General features: G+C 40.8%; 3 protein-coding genes across 3 annotated transcripts; 1 reads left to right on the top strand and 2 right to left on the bottom strand.

Moving 5' to 3' along the window:
• Positions 1–944: 944 nt before the first annotated feature.
• On the bottom strand, positions 945–7,188 carry LOC105911525 (chitin synthase chs-1-like). The gene is given in 10 exon segments (XM_031579313.2): positions 945–1,525; positions 1,658–1,763; positions 1,918–2,135; positions 2,299–2,411; positions 2,447–2,664; positions 2,832–3,258; positions 3,459–3,638; positions 5,599–5,883; positions 6,123–6,323; positions 7,051–7,188. Coding segments are annotated over 10 exon segments (1,845 nt in total). The 5' UTR covers positions 7,127–7,188; the 3' UTR covers positions 945–1,504.
• Positions 7,189–8,994: 1,806 nt separating this feature from the next.
• LOC122133411 (chitin synthase chs-1-like) lies at positions 8,995–9,610 on the bottom strand. The gene is made up of 2 exons (XM_042709579.1): positions 9,290–9,610; positions 8,995–9,193 (listed from the first exon to the last, which is right to left on the bottom strand). The coding sequence occupies exons 1-2, from the start codon at positions 9,367–9,369 to the stop codon at positions 8,995–8,997; spliced, it is 279 nt and encodes a 92-aa protein (XP_042565513.1). The 5' UTR covers positions 9,370–9,610.
• Positions 9,611–16,308: 6,698 nt separating this feature from the next.
• irf1a (interferon regulatory factor 1a) lies at positions 16,309–18,379 on the top strand. Its single transcript, XM_031579596.2, has 3 exons — positions 16,309–16,434; positions 16,839–16,938; positions 18,033–18,379. Exons 1-3 carry the CDS (start codon positions 16,330–16,332, stop codon positions 18,221–18,223), a joined length of 396 nt encoding a protein of 131 aa, XP_031435456.1. The 5' UTR covers positions 16,309–16,329; the 3' UTR covers positions 18,224–18,379.
• Positions 18,380–20,057: the final 1,678 nt, after the last annotated feature.

Here is a 20,057-nt window from a genome sequence, read left to right as displayed (position 1 = left end):
ATACCAGTTGTCCCCTTTTACACTCCATAGAACATATATTAAACATTATTTCCATTAACCATTAAACATGTGTGCCTTCACAGCCTGCCTATAACTTTGGTCCCAAGGCTACATCAATTGAAAAACTTGACTCATGTTCCTTGGAACATTTCACAGGTGTAACTTGAAATATGAGTGGGAATTATACAGAATCAAAAAGACATGTTCCTGTGTCTTCCCTCCCTCTTGCGTCCCCTGTGCCGAAGCTCCCCCATGCCGTTGAACACAGGCACAGTCCGCGTAACGAGTGACAAATAAACTCTTTTACTGCAAGTGTGGACTTAAATATCAGCTGGGGATTTATTGCTGGACCTTCTGCCCTCCTTTGCTTTAAAAGTGCCTTATTCATAAATGGGTACAAGGATGTGGTACTTGAGAATACTGTGTTGTTTTAGTGAGGTGGTGGGAAATGAAGATTCAGTCTTGAGTTATGAGGTCCAATAAGGAAATGTGACATGGCATTCAATCCAGAGAAGAGCCAAGGTGAAAGGTTGTGTGTTTAGAATTTCTAGTTGACACTGAAAGGACCTTTCAAGAACGTTTCAGATGTTTAAAGAGAATGGTTGACAACAATGACCATTGTCTAATCAGAAAGGGGATGTATATGTGAACGACAGTTGAAATACATGTTACGTTTTGATGCAATGGAATGTGTCATTTAAAGAAAAGGTAGAAGAAGGCTTGAAGCTAAAAGTATGATCCACCAACTGAAAATGGATAAAGGTCCTTTGTCTTTGTAAAAGTAATTTGATCTTAAAAAAAGGAATCGCTTGAATTGTTTACTGTGAGTCAGATTCCACACAGATTTGTCCTATCCTATCAGTGGCCCTTTGACCTTTGTGTACGGCACCAATACACTGGGTAACTAACTGATACAGTAGGAAACAACACCCAAACTGAATTAGTCCGTTTTGATTGTGCTGCTAATCACACAAGAGTGATCATACAACTCTATCACAAAGTTTATTTTGCAGTGCATTTCATATTTTGCAGTGCATTTATATGATGGCTATCACCCACTACTGAATGATAAGGCTTATTAAGGTTGATTGAGGTTGAAAGCGTCCCCATGCCAATAAAGTGCTAGAGCAGTACAATCTAGTTAGAATGGTTACATAAACTTAAAATCAAATTAACCCTCAGTTCAAAATCAAGGAAATTGGAAGCATTAATACCTTTAACTAAATGTGTGTATACCTCAGAAAAGCAAAAACTCAAACATATTTAATTACTTGCAAAGCATTTGCAAAAAAATCATAAAAAAGTGACATAATAGATTTGCTTAAATACAGCATACCATGTTAACATTATAAGTGCAACTCATACAATGTTACATGCAAGTGTTACTACATAGAAACCAGGAGTATATCTTAAGTGCAGTGTTTTTGACTAAAGGTGCTCATCTTGTGCAGTCAAGCTGTCCTCCAATTGTCATTGTGTGCTTGTCATCCATACCATGGAAGTGTCAAAGAAACTTGTGGGAGTTCTGGAATGTAATGATATTAAGACATTACAATATTAAATTCACAATAATATATCAAACCAGTGTCCGCTTTGGCAGTGACATTGATCACATTACCAAAGGCAAAAACTTTAATCTTAAAATATGCTCTTATACCTTTTCATCGTACAAACTCTCGTAAGACTTGGCTCTAGTCAATTTCTTTTTGATGACTGCAGACTCAGTTCCTTGGTAGGCTATGTAGTGGATCAATGTTTGTAGCCTGGAAGAACAACAAAGGGAAGGACAAAAGTTTTGACTGGATCCTGACAGGACTGTTGTTGCTTTTGATAGGGGAAGACTTATCATCACTTCCAATTGGTCAGATACAGGGACAAGAAAAGCAGCAGGGAAGCAGGGATAATTTCAGTAGTTACCTGTGCCACAACATGGCGAAAAACTGAATCACCAGTAAAAATGCAAAGCCAATGACAAACATTAAGCCAATGGGGTCAATGAAGATTTGCGCGTCCGGATCTACTGTCCCATTGGGATAAAGCCTGGGAATCGGGATGCTGACGGCCCCTCCTATCTCCTGCAGGAAGAACGTAGCCACAAGCCAGATGGCATTGCAGATGAAGTACACAAATGTGGCCTGTAGATGGCGATAGAGAGGAGCAAAATACAACAAGATAAACAGGGAGAAATTCAGTGTATATTTACTTTGAGACAAGGACATTACATTTACAGCACAGACTGCAAGCTCTTGTTTGATAGATATACGGATAGATAGATTGCTATGGTAAGATAAGGTACACCTTGTTTCTTAGGTCTTTCAGGTCTGCTTCAATTCGCTTCTTTGTTTCCTTATCCTCGGCATGAGGTTTAAGATAGCGCTCCTTGAGCTTCTCCCAAAACAGCACTTCATCCTGGGATGACAGTCATTAAAGTTCAGATTAAACTTCCCAGATTGTGACTCAGTATTCGTGATTACAAGGATCAATTCAAGTGTGAGAAATACAAAGCAATCTGGAGGTTAATGGATTGTTAGCGTTAAAACTACCTCATCAAGGTATTTTGTGTCCAGCCCCAGGTCCCCAGATTTGTCCTTCAGTTGTTCAATCCAGTCTGACAAATAACATAAACATAAACACATAAATAAACATAACCAATGAGGCGTAAACCTTACATGGTGCACAGAATATCTTATAAATGTATAAATACGAAATACCTTTTGGAGTTTTGCTAAAAAACAAACAAACAATAAAATGGATAAGAAATTTCATTCAGTATTCTTGACTTCATATCAATATTACTGTTAGGTCACAAAGGAACATTCTGTACAAAATACCGTTTCATTTTTTCTGGTTGTTTGGGATTGTCTGAAACAGGTTCCGACTGCGGAGCGCTGACAGGCAGTGCCACGGTCACTTCCTGGTCATCGGTGACCCGGCACTCCAGGTTCCAGCTGCAGCAGCACTTGCAGTTCCTCTTGTACTTGACGTTCTTCTGGATCTGTGTCTGCGTGGCAGCAGCACCGGCGGCTGGCTTTGGGGCAGCGGTCTCCCTGGTTCCCCAGGACACATTGTTCATGTTTACCATGGAGTAGATGGCCAGGAGGAGGTAGGCGCTGGGGATGCAGAGCACGTAGAGGAGGCCGTAGATGATGAGACCGAACTCGCTGGGGTGGAGCAGGGCGGTGATCATGTACATTGACACGAGTCCAATGAAGAAGAGGCCACTGGGAGTAATGAAGGTGCCCTCCAAAACCATGTCACCTGCACAGAGTAGAAAAAAATATATACTGTATGTGTATAATGTATGTGTGTGTGTGTGTGGGTGTGTGTATGTGTGTGTGTGTGTGTGTGCATGCACGTATGTGACTATGCAGTACCCCTCATCTGTAAAGAGAGGGGAAGTACACTACCACGATTGTGTGTGTGTGTGTGTGTGTTCTTAGTGAATTCATGACCCTTACCGATGATTGAAAGAATGCTTGCTGTCATCAGGAAGGCATAGAATATGCTCATAATGGCGGCAACGGTGATCTGAGTGTTGGAGCTCAGTATGTAGCACAGAATAAGGTAGATGACTGGGGGCACAATAGCTAGTACGAGACTCAGATTAGGTGAAACACCAAAGACAAAGGAGAAGCTTCCTGGAAGAAAAGAATTGGCAAGATGTTTTAGATCTTATTATCATCCATTCATTAGGATCTGATGAATGGCATGCTTTAGGAATACCATATCAATTAATTCAATACAGTTCTATTTGCAAAAGTTTAAACTCATTCAAAATGAGCCACTATGTATAGTACATGAAAGAGGTGAGCCTCTTGTATCGTAGCTATTATTAAACTGTATATATCTCATATAACCCACATACTTTAGCAGGGCTCTCAAGTTTTGAAGACAGGCAAGAGTGACATATCCCCCCCCTGACCACGCCCCCGGCCCACCCCCATTCCGCCCGCCCCACCCCTGCCGTATGCCCACAGACCAGCCCCCCCCCCCCCCCCCCCCCCCAGACTTGCAGAAAAGATTTGACACATGGCACTGACAATTCAACCAATTACAAAGTATGTATTACATTTGGGAGAGAGAGAGAGAGAGAGAGAGAGAGAGAGAGAGAGAGAGAGAGAAAGAGAATTATGTTTATTGTAGGTGTTTGTTGCTTTTTTGGACTCTTTTATCATTTTGGTGTTGGTTCCCATTATATATGCCATAGTCATAGAATTGGATGTATTAATTGTGCTGGTTGACTTCAGTGCCTGCTGTTTGGGCTGATGCCCCTTACTGCCTATGTGCCTTGTCACATCCCGCACACCTGGATGGGCACACGAGGTCTCTTGGCGGCAGATAGAGCACCAGTAATATGAGCTGGTGCTTTCTACAGTAATAAATGGCCATTTAGAGGTCCATTCACTATTAAAAGAGGTCTTGTAGGGCTGCTCCTGGGACTTTTCTCTCTTTTGTTCTAGCCATCTCCTCCACTGTTTCTTCCACCATCTCTTCCACCGTCTCCTCCTCCTCCACCTGCACTGTCTCTTCCTCCTCCACCTGTACTGTCTCTTCCTCTTCAACCTGTACTGTCTCTTCCTCTTCCACCATCTCCTCCTCTAATGTGTTTACAACCTTCTCTGGGCCTAATCTGGCCTTTTTAGTGGGCTTTCCTCTTTGGGCGAAGGACAGGATGCTTATTTGTTTTTTACCTGACATCTTTGAAAGACAGATGCAATGATTAATGCATCCATGGCCAGGATATTTATAACATGCTAGTATGCCTAATGAGCTCGCGATTCACAACTTCACCAGGCGTGAAGAAACCTCGGAATCTGAATAGAATGTTCAAGCAAACACATTTACCAAAAATAATGCCCATAACATCATTGAATATTAAGGGCTGCCTAATATTCGTTCGAATTATAGGCTATATATATTTTTAATAGGCCTACTCAAATTTATTATAGCCTATTAACGAAGTTCGGAGTCAAAGCTATAGTGTAAAGGCAGGCTGTGTTGGCTACAAACACTCATTCAAAACTGATGCTAATCATCTGGGAAATATTCTCTAACTGCAGTCAAGTTGTCATTGCTTGTGTCAAACCATTGTAAATGTGTTGTAACATTAAAACAGGAGACGACTTACTCTTTGTAGAAGACTGATGCTTGGAGCTCCGGAAGATCAATCGCGCGCAATTATAGGATGCTTTATTTTAATTGGTTACTGGATTAAATCTTACCCAGATACAAAAGATGTATTTTTCGGATTGGCTATTGTGTAGCCCATTTTTTCTTTTGATTGGCTGATAAGTGGCTGATAAGTGGCACCTCATGGCAGAACCCCAGGGGATTCGGGGAGACGTGCTTGATTCCTCCATGGTGAGGGCAGCGCGGCCAGGTCATGTTTGCGCGCTGCGACACATTAAATAGCCTAGAGTTTTTTTTCAGCGTGAGAAATACGATGTGTGGCGGGAGTGCGTGACTAAAGACCGAAATGAGTGACTGTCACGCTCAATGCGTGACACTTGAGAGCCCTGCTTTAGTAATACCATGTAATGGCACATGTATAATTCAGTACCTTTACTGTTTGCATTTCCCCAGTCTGGTCTTTCTCACCTGCGATCATCAGGCAAACAGTGGCTGGGCCGAGGATGGAGGCAGCCATGACGAGTGTCTGGTAGAGCATGAAGGGGGTGGAGATGGATTTGTTCAACCTGACCGTCACCTCGCCGCTGCCCAGCAGGTCCAGGGTGTTTGCCATGGTGGAGGGCCCCCAGCGCCGCCTCTGGTTGTAGAACTCCTTGAACTCCTGCGGGGCGTTGGTGTAGGAGTCTGACGCCGCGTTGTACTCCACCCGCCAGCCCTGCTGCAGCAACAGAGTGCACAGCCAGCGGTCCTCACCTTTTAAAACAGAAAGAAAACACACTTTAAAAAACAGCCGGATTTCTTAAGGTTTTTCTGCATAGGAAGAAATCACTTTTAATTAAGCTGAGCTGATGTCAAGACATTTATATCAAAAACATTTTCCTGGAACAAAGAAAAAGCATGAGAACAAAACACTTCAGCACACACACACCACACATATATGCCCATACTCATACCCATACCCATATCCATACACACACACACACAGACAGTACCTTGATCGTACTGCACATAGTGGCCTGCCTCTGTAGCCGTGGTGGTGTACTTCTTCATGATGTTGTCGTCCATGAGTGCAGTTGCCCGAAAAAGACTGAAGCAACCAGGGCTGCAGAGAACACAGCCAAACACGTGCTCTGCCGTCTTCTGCATCCAGTGGCCCACGGCGTACTCAAACTTCTGGTACCACACCATCGGACCTGAGATGGATGGCAGTGAATGGTGTAGAGCTGTAATCTGTTGTTGCTCTGATTCTTGGTGTAATAAATCTAATAGTAACTTGCTGTGTTTAGTTAAGATACCTTCTAAGTATTTTCACTCATAAGTTTTAAAGGAGCAAGGCGCTCGCTACCTGGCTTGTGAAATCAAGTTTGGCTGACTGTTGAACTGACTGTCAACACACTGGACGTGTAAAACACGTAGCGAGAACAGTAGCTACACAGCCCTAACTAAACTAAACAAAAGTTTTTTTTTTAATTGTCCCGCTGCAATTAATACGCCGACGTCAATCAAAATCTATTGTCTATAAAGGAAAGCATTGCTATAGATCAGGGGTAAAAAAAAAAATAAATCCCGTTCATCACGTTCCTTCACGTCCCACCTGTCACGTCTCTGCGCCCCACCAGTGGGGCGCGCCCCACACTTTGAGAACCACTGGTGTAGACCAACTCAATGCACTGGACCCTTACATCTAATCATACAGAGGACACTATGATCCAGACAGATTACAAGTGACAGTGATGTATAGGAAGTACATGTTTTTTAGAGTAGGTGGTAATTGGCGATGATTAATTATTGTTCTACATGTTGGCCCTGCCTGCACTGCAAGGCCCATATTCGAACGAATATGACTTTCGTTGTCCAAAAGATAAACAGCTGAAGCACTTTTGGCAGTCTGAGTGTTTCTATATCAATATGAAGTCTTACCGGTGCCAGTAGGGTGAATTCTACCACAAGCAGCCCCCACCTCCGGGTACATCCTGAGACGGTCCACCAACAGCATCACAGCCGAGGGCTGAAAATCAGTGTCCCCATCCAAAGCCAGGATATAGGTGTTCTTTTTCGCTTTCTGAGGGTCAAAACATAACAACCTTCACAACTCTACATAAAACCTGCAACCACCTTTCACCAAATTTCCTACAGCCTCAACTGTGTTTAGCAATGTATCAGTGCATATTTACACAGCAGTAGCAACATATCAACTGTGTAATAAATCACTAATTAAGATCTTAGCCATGACCTATCCAGCCACTGTTTTAAAAACTCCTGCTGCTTGAAAATATACAGATGTAACTGTCTGCCACTGGCATAATAGATAACCAGATGTCTTTGTATTGGTTGGTCAATATGGAGCATTTATAATTATAATTAAGACCTTTGTCAGGTTTTTAATAGCACACACGACACACTGGAACACACACGTGCATATATGGAGGCGACACAGGACACACACACACACACACACGGAGGTAGGCCTGAGGTCGAGGTGAATTTATTTTCTGCTTTTTCCCATCCTGGAGCGTCCTTCCTCAAGGACCCCCCAGGAGCAGTGGGCAGCTTGAAGCGCCCGGGGACCAAGTGAAGTGAACTGTCCATCTTTGGTCAGGGATGGACATGTGTTCTGTTATTTTTTGATGATAATAGCACCTTTGTCCCCTACCTTCAGATGTTCTTCCACAGTCATCTTGGCTATACCATTCTCATAATCCTGATAAAATCTCCTGTGGAGTTTCCATCCCAGAAGGTAGTACAGGTACATTATCTGTGGGAGAAAAGTGTTATTCCTTAACCAGTGAACTCAGTGTCTCTCTAATCATTATGCATTAAAAATGATCTTGAAATACTAACAAATTTAACACTGTGATAAGTATTTATTTTTGTTATATCTTATATTTGATGCAGACAGTCATACAAATTTGGTTTGAAAAATTACCTGAGACCATCTCTTCTTATGCCTAATTTTAACTTTGTCCTTAAAGTGAACTATTAGTGTGTTGCCGTGGGGTAGTGTATACTGCAGTCGGCCACCATAGGGTGTTGGAATGATTTTTTGATTTGCAATTTCAGTTGGTTCCTTAAACGTGCTTGTGTCCTCTTCAATGAAAATCCTGTATGTATAAACAAAAAGACAGCAAATATATAATGTAACTATTCAAAATATATAATGTTCGCAATTCAAACACCATTTCCCCCCATTAATAGTACTGTTTGCATTCATAGTTTGATGAGATGTGGAAGGAAAAATCTTCTTTAGTGTGGTAGAAAGAGGTTGGTCCGGAGTTTTGACCAGATGACCAGATGACCAGAGGTGGAGGACTTCGAATGTTCTAAGATCAACTGTCACAGTCCAGAAGTCAAGAACTCCATGGTGAAAACAGGAAAGAAGTGGAATCCATGAGAAACAGTTTAACATGCACAAGGAGCATTACAGCATAGGGATATCATCGGGCAGGTACAATAGAGTAGAATAGCAGGGTTTGGGTTAGGTGACAGTTGGAAAGCGTGGGGTAAAGCCAACTTGCTGGAGGGGAGGCAGTTGGAATTTTTGGTTTTCGAGGACAGTATCTCAAAGGTCTTTTAAAGGAGTTGAGGGGGCTGGGAAATCGAGCCAGTGGTTATGGCTGAGGCACTCACAGACTCCTTGTTTGAGTACCTAAGGGGTGACCAGGGTTCGTACCCTACTTTATACCTAGTATTGTTAAAGATCGCTTTGATGGATGTAGTGCACCCTGTTATTATAAAACTTAGGCTAAGTTGTTGAGTATGAGTAATTGGGTGTGATGAATTCCCCAACCAATAACACAAAGAGTTTAACATATTTCCTGTGTATGACTGAAAAAAGAGCAATCAAAGCAGCAGGTGGAGTTAGTCTTACATGTATACTTCTCTGATCACTTCCACTAAGGTTTCTGCATATTCATTCACGAAACGCTTCTTCACAATTGTTCCATCTTCTCCAACTTCTCCATGTTCTCCATCTTCTCCATCTTGAAAAGCATCATCGAAGTAAATGTGAGACTCGAAACTCACATCTTTGAATTCATTTCTCTTGGGCCTGAATTGATCCATCCTTCAAAGAGCAAATAGTGTGTTAAATTTACAAACAAAATGTTATTAAATGATAGTAGGATTCAGTCATGCCTTCATTTCTAAGATTAAGATATACCTGAACATTGAGATAAGCATTTTCATCATCTCATCAAGGTTCTCATGCCACATGGTCGCACACATGTAGATGGTCATCATTTCCTTCTCCCTGTCAAAAAAGACAACACTTTTCTTGAAATCATAGGCCTACTGTTTGGTATTTGGCGGGACCTCTGTTACACTTTGGAGTTACAAACACAAATTACTTAAAGATTAAGTCTATTAGTGTGGACATACTTTTCGTGTTTGAGCTTGGGAAGGTCAAATCTTGTGTTGAGGAGCATAGACTGATCAATGAAGGCTGCTTCGTAGAGGCTTTGCACAAACAGCTGCCGCGTCCTCTGGATGCGTTTCAACCTCAGGAAGCTGATATAGACTGTGCACAGCACCAGGCCCAACCACCAACTGATCACAGAGCTGGCCAGGAGCCCTTGGCCTAAAGCATCCCCTTCGTAAAACATGGGCCGTGCGCAAAGGCTATGGGTGATATCTGTCTGTATTAGATCAAATGTGTCAATGCTCTGAAGAAATGGGGTGAAGACTTCAGATACATTATACACAAAAACAACATGCTGGCAGTAGAGTGGGAAGGAATTATTTAGTAATGGGGCAATATCGAGATCACTGGAAAAGGGGATCCAGATGAACAATACGAACGCTGCCAGAACCGTTGGAGAGACGAACCACATTGGGAACAAAAAGCTGCGCCGGACGGCGTTCATTTTGCATGCAGCGACAGCAACCCAGCGGCACAATGCAGAGGAGATGGTCTGGATCGCGAACAGGCTCAAGACAGTCACCTTATCTTTCCATGAGACGTCCGTCAGCACACAATCCCATTCATGGCCAGAGAGTTTGACGTAGGCCCCTAGCACTGTTGCGGTGACAGCTATTCGGATGATGCTTGAGAGAATACCTACTATGTTTGTGGCTCTTTGTACATCTTCGGTGGCTTTTTTGAAGAATGGAATGTTAAACAGGCCTGCGTAGTTTTCCCACCAGCTGCAGGATACACAGAGCGTGCATGCTATTGCTAGCCCAATATATAAAGCAGTGTCCTTCTTAGACAGCTGCTGTCCAGCTTCTCTGATATAGCCTGTTGCAAATAGGGCATACCCAGCCAGAAGTAAAATGACCGCAACCAAGGAAATTATACTAAATCGCTTTCTTCCCCTGGATTTTACATTGGCAATTACTTGTAAGACAGCAGATAATATGCCTATGCTGTTCAGTATCATTACATTTGTTAGGATGTCAAAGTGTGGCATTGTGACAAGGGCAAGCACGGCAGCTCCCAGAGACACAAATATGTTGACCAAGATCACCTGTGAAAGAGAAATAGAGCTATGTATATAACATGAATCATGACAGCTGTAATCCAGATAAGAATGTTTATGGTTTGCAAACAATTTTAAGCTTGAGCATTATTTACCCATATCAATGTTTGTCTTGATGGAGTCTTGGAGTCTTTGAAAGAAATTTTCCAACCGTTCTTGAAGAGGGTTAACACACTGGGCGCAATGAGAAGCACTCCTATGAACAGTGAGACGTATGGCTTTGTTGAAATGGTGATTCCATCAGGGTTTGCTATTGTTATCAAGAGCAAAAATGATGTCTGTTGAAAAAAAAGGAAACAGACTGAATTTTGTAACAGAATGAAAAGTTCCCTTTGTGTATTCATTTGGTAGACTCTTTTATGCTAAGCTACTTGGAGTGCCTAGGTATACATGTTATCACTATGTGCACTCCCTTGGTATCAAAGAAATGACTGTAGTGTTATCAACACCTGTTCGACCAACTGGTATAGAAGCGTTGCCGAATTTGTAAATGTCTTACTTTGCTCAAAAATGCCAGTCCAAACATGACGACACCTGTGAGGCAGGTGACCAGCAGATGAATGAAGTACAGGATTTTTCTTGGTTTCTGTTCATTCTGGATTATGGGCACCTCCCGAGCGCAGTCCCATGATTTCCTGTTATTAGAGAGGTCAAGAGAGAGGTGTGTAAAACATGCAAGGTCTCACGCCAGTTAACCTAGCTATGAACTTTACTTGCTATTTTTAGCTTTGAGAACCATCTTAGCAGTTGGTAGTTGCTAGCATGTGTAGTATAAAGTCATTTTAATATGAAGTGAATATGAACTCGTGTTAATATGAAGCTGCACAGACACCCGGAGGGTTTCTACCCATCATAGCTTTTTAACTATCCTAGCTATCTTGAGTTTAGGGAACCATCTTCATAGTTGGCAGCTGCTAGTGTCAATCAATATGAACCCATGTGAATATGAACTTGTGTTAAAAGCTGCACAGGTACCAAGAAGGTTTCTATCTTTTCCTATTATAATTTTGAGGAAACTGTGACATCAGATAGATAACTAGCTATCATGTCATGCAAATGGTACTCTGCCATTTAAGTAGTAGTGGCAACATGGCATTTAGTTTTAGGTGACCGGATAATGTATCATTGAAACTGCAGTTAATACATGGGTGTGGTCAATACATAGGTTTGTTTTATAAAATGACATAAAATACTGTGGAACAGTTTACATACAGTGCGGTTTATAGTTGGGAAAATACGGTATATTTATATACAATAGCATACATACTAGACTATGATTATGATTTGATTTATTGTTTTTTAATTAAAAAAATTCCTATAGATGCCAAAACCTAACAAGCAAACCTATGAATCATCAAAGCATGAATAAATTCAATAGACCTTCGGGCAAAACTTGCATGGCACAAATTCCACAAATGCCAACGCTGACAAAGAAACAAAAGTCATCAAGGAAGCAGAGGCCAGTTTCAGGGAATTTCAAAATGCCAATTGTTGGGTTGGACTGATGTGAGGTGTCTTACTGGTTGTAGCCGAATTGTAGGATATTGAAATTAACATATAATAAGATGATAAACAAATGAATCAAAATATCTTGCTTAAAGGTAAGAAGTCCAATGCTCTAAAGCAATCATTCTTTTGAAATGTAGTTTAATGCAATGAGTATTCTTTCGTGTTCTAAATACGTAATTTCAAAGTGAAATCACTGTGGTGCTTTTAAGCCAAAAAACATGCTCAATAACACAGATCCTAAACAGCCAAACCTGGAGCCTGCTCAGAGTAATACATTAATACTACATACATTATGGATATTGCAAATACATTACATTATATGTAAATCATTTCCCAGTTAGAATTAGATTAGTGATGTCTCTTGCAATTCCAGGTAATTATTTGAGAGTTTTAAAAGAGGACAGGTCATTTTCCATTAGCGTGATTCTGAACTTGGTCAAACTTTCTGTCTCATATTTACTGCAGTGATTTATTATTTCTTCACTGTTGGCTGATCATGTGGAGAAATAATACATGATTATTTAAGACATTGTAAATAGGGAATAAGTCAAAAGTAATAATAATAATTACAGATACCTGAATTTCAGATTTTTTGGGTCCAATTCCTTCTCCTCCTCATCTGAGCTCTTTGAATCCTCAGCCATCTCCTCCTTCACAAGACAGCAGTGTGTTTGAGCCAAGGTGGCTTCGCTGTTATATAGGTGGGTGGTTCCAGTTCTCCTCCAACATTTCTGTAATTCTCATCTCCTTGGAAAACAAGTTTTACAGACTTTTATGGTAATGAAAAGGTAAATGTCAAATGCTCAAAGTTGTTTGACTCGCTTAAACAGATACATTAGAGAAATCATGAGCCTCCATTTTTCATCGTATGATGAAGAAAATATGGGCACTAGATATTCATTTTCAACAGTTATTCAGTTATATATAATTTGCTTTAGTTTTTAAAGCAAGTTTTTTTGTTGTTTGTTTTATTGTTGTACTTTTTTAGTTTTTAACTTGAATTTTGACCTACATCATGACATCTGTGAGGGATGACAAATTAGATAGAATTCTTTTCACAGAAAAGTTAGTCATTTGACACAAAACAATGTGTCAATAGATACCTTTTGACACTACAATGATGGGGTCATAAATGTTAGATGGGTACTTATTTGTTCATGAATGGCGTGATTAAGAGTTTTTATGGGTAGAGCATAGTTAAGAACTTGGACACTCACCTGAAGTTACCAAAACGGTTTGTCACTGTGGGTCACTGTAGGGTTTTGCACATATTCCAGTAAGTGCAAGTCTGAAGTGCAGGACTGAACCCCACATACCTTCCTTGAGCGTCAGGGAACTCTCTCCGTTTCCGTAGCACCACGCAGGTGGGCAGTACCACTCAGATTATCCAGCACTGAAAGCCCCAACACCAGTTTACAACACTTCGGTGGGCAAAATACCTGTAACAGCTGAGCTCTATGGCAATCTTTCTGACAATAAAAGTCTATATAAACAGTCTTGTCTGCTTATGACAACATTGCAGGTGTAGTTTATTTGAATGTTGTTTTACTATTAAAGACATAGGTCACCAAATGCAATGATTTAATGTGAACACAATGTGTAAACGCTCTAATAAATGCAGGTAAACATTCATTAGTATTACGAGTTATGTCCTATATCACCTGCTTGACCCATTACTGTAGTCAGATAACATTACTGGCTGTGACCTAACTTAAACTTTACAGCTTGAGTTTTAGTGGTGTAGCAGGCATAGTTTCATGACGTTTTACGTTACTTGCTTAAACACCAGACACATAGCTTTTCACAACCAGTAACTTACATAAACACACTGTTTTTACATTGGCTACTCGAGTCACTAACATTGGGTCCTCGACAGCCAGCAAGACCGTATGACCTTAGCCAATGTACAAACACATATAAAAAGAATTTTCGAAGTGACATAAAGTTAACTAATCATTCAGATACGTGCTGTCGAAACCTATATTCTCAAACTTGTTCGGGAGCCTTAAGCAATGTAGGCTAAACAAATAAATCAGCTCGTGCTAATGTAGCCTAAAAAGTGCCTTTGAATGACAGTGATGTAAAGTCGCCTCAAAATAATCAACGTTATAATGAAATAAAAAAATGCTGATTTAAGAATGTGAACTTGTTGTACGTCGCTTTGGACAAAAGCGTCTGCTAAATGAGTAACTGTAAATGTAAATGTAAAACCTAAAGTAGGCTACTTTGCCTGATATAGCCTGCGTCGATTTGCTTTATTTATCGTTGTCTGTAACGATAGGATTTCGGAAACGGAAATTTCTGAATGGCACGCATTGGGTGTGAAATTGGTGACTGTATCTTAAGACTTCCTGATCCCTTTCTGGAGAAAGGACCATGCTTTTTTCATGTTGAGAAATTCCAAGGTAGTCCCTTTTCAAATGTATGTCAAGTCGAGTCATGTTTATTTATATAGCACATCTTAAAACAACAGGAGTTGTACCAAAGTGCTTTCCATTCGAGGTGAATCAATTGACAGTAAAATAAACAAGAATGTTAGAATAATTTAAAGACATAATTAAAACATATCAGACATGTAAAAGCAATAAAATAAAAGAATGAGAGAAGGACAAGAGAATTATAAACAGATGAGGAAAGCCACAGTACAAAAATTAGTTTTCAATCTGGTCCAAGCAGGCATCAGATCTCCCATTGATTTAAGATTTGATTTAGGGAAAACCAACAAACCCTCATATATATATATTCAATTAATAAAGCGTCCAAAACAATACAATTGTCTCAAGTCGCTTAACAGAGCCCAGGGCCTGAACCCTCTTATTCTAACGCTGAATACAGTATATACAGTATATATATTCTAACGTTGAATACAGTATATATATATATATATATTCCAAGGAAGCAGGAAGACATTTCACAAATTAAATATATTAAACGGGTTACTTCCTGGCATCGTGTAAGGTTTGATGCTGTTTGGCATAAACAGGTAATTCCCTTATCATGGTTCATTTGTAATCATACTGTACAATTGGTCTGGACCCCTGGAGTCAGGAGGGGGTTAGTTCCCCCCCCCCCCCCCCGCCACCCCCATCCCCCAACTCCCTCTGATAACCGCTGCACATTTTAGTTAGGGTTTGACACCACTCAGTTACTTATTTTTCAGATACATTTCAGAGTATTTTTCTACCTGTGTAATTGTATTTAAAAGCCGCCAAGAGTTAGTTAGTCTGCCCCCAATCCCTTCTGATAACTGATAACTGTAATGTGTGCATGCATATTCCCTGGAATAGATTGAAAAGCAGTGTCAATCATTATTTCCCTTTAAGTAAAGGAACTTGTTCAGTTTGCATTTTACTCACTCTTTGACTGTACTAGTTCTGTCATGGATATAGAACAAACACATATATGTTTGCCTACCATTTCCCTGGACTGGTTGTGGTAGGTCATCTGAAATTAATCAACAAGGCTGAATTTAGAAACGTCTTATGAATTGTAGGTAAAATAATTTTTGTGTAGATGCGTTATGTTCTCTGTTCTTCAGTTTTGATTAAACTTGAGAAACTCAACCTCACTCAAACTTTGCTTACTTGAGTGTGGTGAAAAAGAAGCAAAGAAGCAAGCCCCTTTTATAAGGCTCATCGCCAACACGAAAAGTTGCAAGCACATCACAGTGTGTGCGTGTAGAGGGGAGGAGGGATCCACTGGAGGGAAAAAAACATCAGGGTAAGTATATGTCAGAGCTCCTCAGAAATGCTCAGGTAGTGAACCAGAAGCAGGGGAAACCTGTTGGTGCAGGTGAGTCACTGACTGTCACCCTCAGCCTTGCCCGTAAGTGGAGGAGAACAGCTCTAACCAGCAACAGTTTTTTTCTGATCTGTCAAGCTTTGAAATGTCCAGAGTGTTGCTAGGAAGCACTGTGAAGTCTACACACTAAGGAGGAGGTAAGACTTGCATCCTTGGATCGCTTTCATCTACATGCCTGCTCTTTCACTCTTGAATTGGTAAACATCTTTCAATAATAATCATTTTTTATTCTAAAAGGTGACTTTATTGAGTGGGTTTGAATGTCAGATTTCCCATCAAAAGAACTGCTTGAAAAAATGCACTAATGACAATTTTCAATGGGGTGAGAGTTTATTAGTTCCTGGAAAGATAAACCTGAACCTGCTTTGTTTCCTGGTCAGCATTGAACGCGGGGAGAACTTCTGATGGTCCAATGAGGCATCAATCAAGGATGCACCAAGGCCGTCTACGACTTCGCCCCTGGCTGGAGGAACAGATTCATTCTGGGAAGTACCCTGGGGTTGTGTGGCTTGACGAGGTGAGCTGGGATTAACGCCTAAAATGTGATTTATGTGCCATAACTTCTGACCAACGTTACAATCTTAACTAGCTTACAGGCCATGATAGTTTCCAGTTTTGGTGTGCACACAGAGTGTATTCAGACCTGTGAAAGTCGCTTTATTTTGAATGAACTAGAGTTGTATTTATATGACATTTAGCTCTTAGATACAATGTACTTTTATCAAGGTTAAGGACTAGTCCATTGATACATTCATTTTGGTGAAGCACCTTTATACTTCTCATCCGGTCCTAATCTCTTGGATTTAATATAAGATTTCAATAGCATTAAGATTTGTCTTTTGAACAATTCTACGTATTGTTTAATTACATGTGCAGATGCCTTGATCTGCGCACTGAAAAAAATTATGGTTTCTCCAACAGCCAGCCAAGATTTTCCAGATCCCATGGAAACATGCTGCTCGACATGGTTGGAATATAGACAAGGACGCCACTCTGTTCCGAAACTGGGCAATTCACACTGGTAAGGGGCAAGTTCAGACACACTGATGGGCAAAAATCTGTAATTACACCACGTCAAGCATGCTGTCTAAGGATGCAGATCCAGTTGCATGCGTAAATATCACATTGCCAAGCCAAAACAAGCACTCCCATCAATCACTAGAGTTTTGTGCTTGTGACAGTCTGCAGTCGACTAATGTTCCTGTTTGGCCTCATTATTCAATGTGTGGACATATTATTCAATGTGTGGAAGCTAAAAGAATGCTGCAAGACAACAATGTAGAAGACAAAGTCATAGGTCCCTTGAAAAACACTAGTAGACTACTAGTACAGTAGTAGAACCAATGAGTGATTATAATCATGTTTAATCAATTAAACAAACAAAAAAAAAACATTTGAACTACTGAAGTACACCAGCCTGTACTAGAACTTTGCTTGACTACCAGGGTTTTTGAGTCCTATTGGTTTGATTATTTACCATTATGATTGTACTTGTCCCTTAACTGTTTATACCTTATTTTCCCCAAAAAATCAGTGTATTTCTAATGCTCAAAATAACCAAAGGGGAAAAGTCCCACGCTTAGAATTATATGAAAAGCCCTGACTGGGTAAATGTTAACACTTTGGCAAGAAGCAAACATGGAATCCAGAATTTCAACTTACTGGAGGTGATGGAATGTTCATGTCTACGCTATGGTTAACCAAAATTCCCTGCCAAGGACAACAACATTCTATCAGTCCTTTAAAAAGTTCAGATCAGGTTAGATAAATACAAGTTGCAATGAAGCTTCACATAGTCAAATCGGTGCATCTTTGTGTTTATTTTTGTGTGTGTATTTTTGTGTGTATTCTGCAGTTGGATACAATCACAGGCTGAAAGCAATGGTAGCATGTTTTGACCAAAACAAATGCAATGGATTAATCAAAACCGCAGTCTTTAGAGCATAGGATTTTCCACCTGTGTTTGCACTGGGTGTTTATTGACGAGATTTTTTGGACCATGGTCACCTCATCTATGCCAAAACCAGGGCCAGAACAGGCATGCTCAAACAGAAGCGGGTGACCTATCACTAGACATCTGTTTTGATAGTGAACTTTTCTTCCCATGCACCCAAGGCAGGCACAAACCTGGCATAGACAACCTGGACCCAAAGACATGGAAAGCGAACTTCCGCTGCGCTCTCAACTCTCTGCCAGACGTAAGGGAGTTGCACGACAAGAGCATGAAGAAAGGGAGCAACGCTTTCAGGGTGTATGTCATGCTGCCTAGCGCCAAGAGCCAAAGGAGAAGGAAAGGCAAGCATTGAAAGTCCCCCCATAAACTCAACTGTGATGGTCACATTACCAACAGCATGTCCACAAGCAATTATTATGTGCTAATAGAATGCTAGAACTGAACATAACAAGCCTTGTGTTTTCCATTTAGTACAACTTCTGAGTGAAACTGATCACTGATCCGATCTACTACAGGGTCGCCCCGTGAATTAACATGTGATGAAAATGTTCTTTTCAAAGGTCTGCAGCAGTCTGATGTTGACATCAAAAGCCGACTTTCCTCTCTGTCGCCAGGCATGAACGCTCCACTGGAGAGATTCACAGGTAGGCCATCGTTTATGAGTCTGCCATCGGTCTTATGCAACACCAAGGTTCACTCCCCAGTATAGGGGTGCACATAGATATCCATCACTCACATAATAACAGTGGACCTGTAGGGCGCACGTTAACTTCAAAGCCAGAAGTGGGACATCATTCAGAGGACACCATGTTCTTGTTTTCGACAGTTTCCAGTGAGGAGTCAGCTTTAGTGCCTTAACCCTGTGCCTAAGAAACGCCTCACTCTTTCTTTTCCCGCCTCCTCGACATCTTATAGAATTGTAAAACACTGAAAGAGGTAGTTAAGGACACATCCCCTTTACTGTGTTCCACTGCAATGTTTTTAGCAGTATTTACCTGTAAAATAAATGTTGGTCTTTGCCTACTATTTTAATGGTCTGTCCCTGAATACATTATCAATGTACTTACCTACTTTTTGGGATGATACTGTTTCCAGTTATGGGTTTGGGCAACTTTATGTCAATTGTGCTCTGAAACTTCTTTCGTTTCCGTGTCTTCTTAGAGGCTTTCTGTAAGTACAGAAAAGATGAGCCTGACCCCGCATCCAACATCTTCTGCAGAAGAGACTGTTTCTCCACGTTCAACCCTATAAAGGAAGAGGACGGGTCCAAAGAGGACTTCCATTCCCTGACACATTTCAACAACTCAGAAGTACACGGTAGGACGGCACACAACTGACTGCTCTTAATGAATGTCTAAAAGTAGGTCCCGAAGTCTTATCTCTTACTGAACCACCTACAGATGGACAGTTTGTCTCCAATGACGACCAAGAGCAAGCAGAGGCCGTCCTGAAGGCAAGTCTTACATACTTTTTTTTCTATGGCTGGTAATACATATAAGAAGAACATTTAAAAGGTGAATTCAGTGCCCAGAGAATGTTTATTGTAAAGGCTTCTCTAGTTATAAATAGAATTAAAAAAGAAATGTGTTTAATTTAGCTTTCGATTCAACAGATAGTTGATCACCTTAAAAGTATGGACCACTGGAACCCCACCAGTGAGTTTGAACGAAGCTGGAGGCCGGCAGGCTCAGCATGGATGGACAGCTTCTGTGAGTATCACCAACATACTAGTGATGCAACATCTACATCCCACCTGCATTTGCAATTCATATTACTAAGATGACCCGTTTTGGCTAAAACATTTTAGTCTACAATCAAATAATAACAGCGTACACAATGAAAACAACTGAACTCTGTATGCAGACCAGTCTATCTACATTGGAATAGCAATCAAAAAACAGTGTACTATTGTTCAGAAGTACTTGTGTATGAAGCACTGCCGAAAAAACAAAGCTGGGACTGTATGAATACCCTATTAATGTGAACATGTTGATGTCTACTTGCAGGTGACACAATGGACAGTTCAGGAGGGCCCTTACAAAGGGACAGCCATTTTAACACAATCCTTCATAGTCAACTCTCATAGGTGCATGAGTGAGGAAGCTTTGCATAATAAAATAAATGTAACTTTGGGAAGATGTTTGTTTTAGTATGCTATAATGTGAAAAAAGCTAACAAGGTTAACC

This window comes from Clupea harengus, chromosome 13 (genome assembly GCF_900700415.2).
Source record: "Clupea harengus chromosome 13, Ch_v2.0.2, whole genome shotgun sequence".
Classification (NCBI taxonomy): domain Eukaryota; kingdom Metazoa; phylum Chordata; class Actinopteri; order Clupeiformes; family Clupeidae; genus Clupea; species Clupea harengus.
The sequence above is the reverse complement of the archived record's forward strand: the minus strand, read 5'-3'. Positions and strand labels throughout refer to the sequence as shown.